At 39.4% G+C, this 4,756-nt stretch overlaps 1 protein-coding gene and 1 pseudogene across 1 annotated transcript in view; one reads left to right on the forward strand and one right to left on the reverse strand.

Moving 5' to 3' along the window:
• The first annotated feature begins 384 nt into the window (after positions 1-384).
• LOC101777044 lies at positions 385-2,461 on the forward strand (annotated as a pseudogene).
• Positions 2,462-2,950: 489 nt separating this feature from the next.
• The window catches only part of LOC101777459 (transcription factor NAI1), a 24,688-nt gene continuing 22,882 nt past the window's right edge, over positions 2,951-4,756 (reverse strand). The window contains exons 6-7 of the mRNA XM_022829789.1: positions 3,613-3,984; positions 2,951-3,390 (exon numbers count right to left, since the gene is read on the reverse strand). Of these exons, the coding sequence (XP_022685524.1) occupies positions 3,316-3,390; positions 3,613-3,984 (447 nt within the window). The 3' untranslated portion in view covers positions 2,951-3,315. The remainder of the gene's footprint in view (positions 3,391-3,612; positions 3,985-4,756) is intronic.

Here is a 4,756-nt window from a genome sequence, read left to right on the forward strand (position 1 = left end):
TATAATCACAAGTCACAACCATCACAAACCTTCCAGAATGGAGAACAGATCTCATCACAAGCATGCATTTTTATTCTGACTACTAGTACTATTGCCTGAACTGGACTGAATGTTGATTGTATCTGTATATTTGGATAAATACTTTTTTTATTATTTTGTTTCTCTGTCATGATGAGATTCCTATGTTCATGTTCGGCCAGTGTTATACTGCCAGTGTTAAATGTAGTAAGCACAGTGAAATACCTTTGGACCTGGATCCTATTTCTGGATCTGTTTCTAGGAATTTAGCAATAGTTTTGTAGTTCTTTCAGTCTTGATTGTGCATGCTGATTGTTTACCATGGAAGCAGCAGGCACACAATAACAATTTAATTCTTGTTGACTTCATGAGCACAAGACCCCTTATCATAGGGGTCAAAATGGATGGCCATCAGAATCCTAGAACAAGATTGTAAACGAATTCCATGTGAGAGAAGACTACGTGTATTTCACAAAGGCCCAGATCCAAGAGAAGGAAAAGGAGCTGAAAAGAGAGTACAAGTTGCTGAAGGACGCAAAACAGCAAAGTGGAGCTCATTTTGATGCGAAGGCAGGGAGGATTAAGGCTTGTCCAGCAGTATGGGAAAACATCTTAGATTCATATCCCAAGGCTAAGAAGTTTCGCAGTAAGGGTTTTCCACTCTTTGAGGCCTTGGGAGAGCTTTATGATGGTTAGTCTCATAACAAAGTTCATACTTTGCTATATGCTTTACATGTCTTTTTTGTAACAAAACTTCATTATGTAGGTCAAACAACTGAAGGGACCTACAACTACACATCCAATCAACTAACAGATCCTACACAAGTGGAGAATGGGGACAAGGTTGAGAACATGGAAGTTCTGAATTCAGATTTGCAAGAAACAATGGCAGGCCGAGAAGATGATGACGTGATGGTACTAGAAGATGATCAGATGCGACAAAGAAGGGATGCAACTGTGACAAAGAACACAGAAAATGATGAAAGGGTTGTTCATTCATCGCAAAGAAGGGCTGCTACCGTGACAAGGAACACAGAAGAAAGAGAACCAAAGAGGCAGAAGAAAATCAGTAACTTAGAAGGATTGATGGAGAGATACATCGGCATGAGAACCAAACAAGGTGAGGACGAAGCTGTTCAACTAGCTAGAGAAAAGGAGGAAAGTGAGGGGAATGCTTTTTCAATCAAGAAATGCATTTCTGTTCTTAACACCCTGGAAGTCACAAAAGAGGAAAAGGCAAAGTCATTCAAACTCTTCAAGGACCCTGACAACAGGCAGATCTTAAGTGCATGTGACGACGATCCAGAAGTTGCATTGTTATGGTTGAGAAGTGAAATTGCTTAGGTATTCTCTCTTTCTTCCCCTCTCCTCTCCTACCTGATCCTGACACCATGGAAAGATAAATTATGTGCTTACTGTTTTATTATGGTGCCTCCATCACATAAGCAAGAGCCTGTAAATGGCCAACTGTGCTTTTGTAGATCAAATGAGTAGCCTGGCTTACTGTATATTTAGAGTGAACTACACACTGGTCTGCATGCCAGGAACTCATGTAGCATTTGATCCTATAGTGAACAGAAATCAACACAGTTCTGAATCTTCTCTCTATTTTTTTTTTCATTTGTCAATTGACTGTTAGCAACTAGCAAATTTGTCAATGCTGCTTCTGCACTTGCATATCAGTATCTTGATATGCATTTTTTTTTGTTGCTAGTTCATTAAAATGTTCTATGATGTTAGCAACGGAAGATGTTATTTCCATGTGATGTTTAAACCTTTTCTTTGCAAAGATATCAAAATTTGATTGACTTTCAGCCTTTCAGGGCATTATATGGTGGCAAAGAACTGGCTGTGATGTTTGACTCTATTTTGTTATATATGCTTGCTGAATTTTTGAATCTTGTCCAACGGAGGCTTTGGGGTGAAATGTTTGTTTGGAAGCCAAGAGGAATGCAGTCTTTATCTGTGAAAGTATAGTTGCATCCATTATGTGCTTTTAGTAGTTTTATCAGTACACTATTTGCTAACTGTAAGATTCATTTTATATGCAGTAACCTTGTTAGATTTTGTTGTTTTCAGGCAACACATAATAGGCTGATGAAGACTTGATGCACGTGTTGACAAGGACTCAAGGAGGATTAGAATGCTGTATCCCCAGCTTGATGAAGACTTGAAGTAGGGGCTGCAGAGTTTCGGAAGCTCTGTTGTCTTGCTCTTACTCTTTTGAGAGGATGGAAGATTCTTTCCTAAGTTATGATTTTTAGATGTTTCTGTTGTTGGTTTCTGTCTTTCTGACCACCTCAAAATCCAAACTTTGCTTAAAGCTACCATCTCGTTTTGAACTAAAATCTTTGCGATACTTAAGGTCTCTGTGTAATAAATGGACTGGTACCATATGGTTTGTTGCAGTTTGCAATGTGTTTCTGGATGTGTTTCGTATGTAGAATTAAAATCGTGACTGGAGAACCGAATGCGATAATGTTTGCCGACTTCAGCTGTTATAATTTGCCACTTTATTTCTTTCTGCTTTTGGTGCTGAACACCCCCAATCCTAAACCCAGGCAAAAGCGAACACATATTTTAAGAGAGGGATTAGAGGGAAGCAGGGATTCATCCCCCAAAGGGGTTGAGTGACATGGGAGGGATCAACTCAATCCCTCCCTGGATTAGTTCCTCTTGGGGATTACATCCCCTTGAGCCGAACAAGGCCTTACTGGATAAGCGCTCGGGAGGCCGCTTACTAGAAAAGCGTGGTTCATGTTGTATCGGGGATTTTGAGCTAAGCGGCTTGTGGGCTAAGTGAAGAATAAGCGAGGTGTTTGTGTGGGATTATGACTTATTTTCACTGGGAAGCAAGAAATGTGTGGGATTATGGCTTATTTTTACTGGTAAGCGAAAAATAAGCGGAAACAAACAGGACTGTAGTAGGCGATGGAAATTAAACTTTTCAACACGTTCACATCCTAATACAATCACACGTACAATATACTTGAGTGCCCGTTGTCTTTCAACCATGCAAACTTTCATGCTTCTGTTCTGGACATCCTGCTCCTGGAATTCTATTACTCATGTTTTTGAAAGATGAATGGAAGAAATCAAATGAAAGAATGCACACAACACATGCTTAAATAGAATAGAGAGAGAGGATTTGCACAAGAGTTTCATCATTTCAAAACGTGCTTGGGTATCCGGCCCAGTGTCCCCTCTACTCCTTGAAGAAAAGAGGGTAAAAAATCATAACTTCCAAAGCAAGCACTTCATTTACATTTCCCTTGCTACTCAATTTTCTTTCCCACCTCAAGTACTGAAACCTCTGAGAGCCGTGGTCAGGTCCGCTACGAGCTCTACTGTGGTCGAAAACCCTTCTCCAATCTGAACAAAATCAAAATTGGTCAAACTTACGGACATGCAAAAATCTGAGACTATGGGCAGTAGTGTATTCTATACTAATGAAATTCTCATAGAATGATAGTGAGAATTATATATACCACCAAATAGGATGTTAAAAAACTCTACTATATATTAAATATTTCGTAGCTAAGATAAACACATCGTCTGTAGACTGTAGTTCAATAATCGGGAGAGAATACTTGCCTTTGCTGTGATGGTGATGTTGAGGCATGAGTCTGTGAACGGTAGAACACTGGTGTTTATGATAGAGAGGCCCTGGTTCTCAAGCTCGGAGATGAGCGTCACCAGCACTCCTCTTCTCTCCTTACAGCATATTTTCAATAGGATGGTATCGCCATGGATGCTTGCCTCAACAGTCGGGCTGAACCTACCCGCACCGAAGGTGCTCTCTCTGGAGCTTGAGGCATCGCTACTATCAGTTGATATGCGACACTTGCTCTCAAAGACGGTGGGCTCAGATGTTCTCCTCATGTTTTGTCTCTCTAGAGTCTTCACCTTCTCCTCAAGCTGCTTGACGTACTCGATGGTGCTCCCAAGGAGAGAGATCTTGTCGGTCTGAAAAATTAAGATTCAATAACACTTGTCAGAAACACCACAAATTCAATGGATACTTCACTACTCATTGTAATTTGAAGTACTATTTGAACCCGTCCCATCTCGGTCCACAACCCATCATTCAACTAGTGATTGCTATTTGCGAGTGACTTATTTTTTTCTTGAGTATAAGTCACCTTTTTGTCCCTTATTCAACACCAGTTAAAAAATGATTGACTAATTTTAATATAAATCCATTGACATAGCATAACACCATGAGATATCAAAACATTTCCTAACAATTATTAGTTGCCATTATGGTAGCTTACTTGGCATTTTTTTCAGATGCATGTAGTGTTGATGATGATCAACTTGTCGGTTTATTTTTCTTTGTTACCCAAGATCTTACTCTCATGAAATATCCAAATTACTATAATATATGTGCTCTTGCTTACGTTAGAAATACTATAAAGGAGGCAATAACCATCATCCATTCACAAATAAATGCTATGATAGATTGTAAATCCTGTACCACGAGAAAATTTGTTAGGTTTCACAAACAATCAAGAGAGTAATAAATAGCATGCTTTAATCGTGCAACAAAAAGCATGGTGGCAATAGTTCTACTTTTGTGCATTTACGTCTACTTTGTGCATCTTATTCTTTTACTTATACTTTGTACATGGGCGAATAAAGAATTTAGAAAAGTTGCAGGGGGTTTGATATATTTTGAAACTTGTGGGTAAAACTATTGATAGGTACGATGTAACGCAAGGACGAAGGGGGGGGGGGG

This window comes from Setaria italica, chromosome IX (genome assembly GCF_000263155.2).
Source record: "Setaria italica strain Yugu1 chromosome IX, Setaria_italica_v2.0, whole genome shotgun sequence".
Taxonomy (NCBI): Eukaryota; Viridiplantae; Streptophyta; class Magnoliopsida; order Poales; family Poaceae; genus Setaria; species Setaria italica.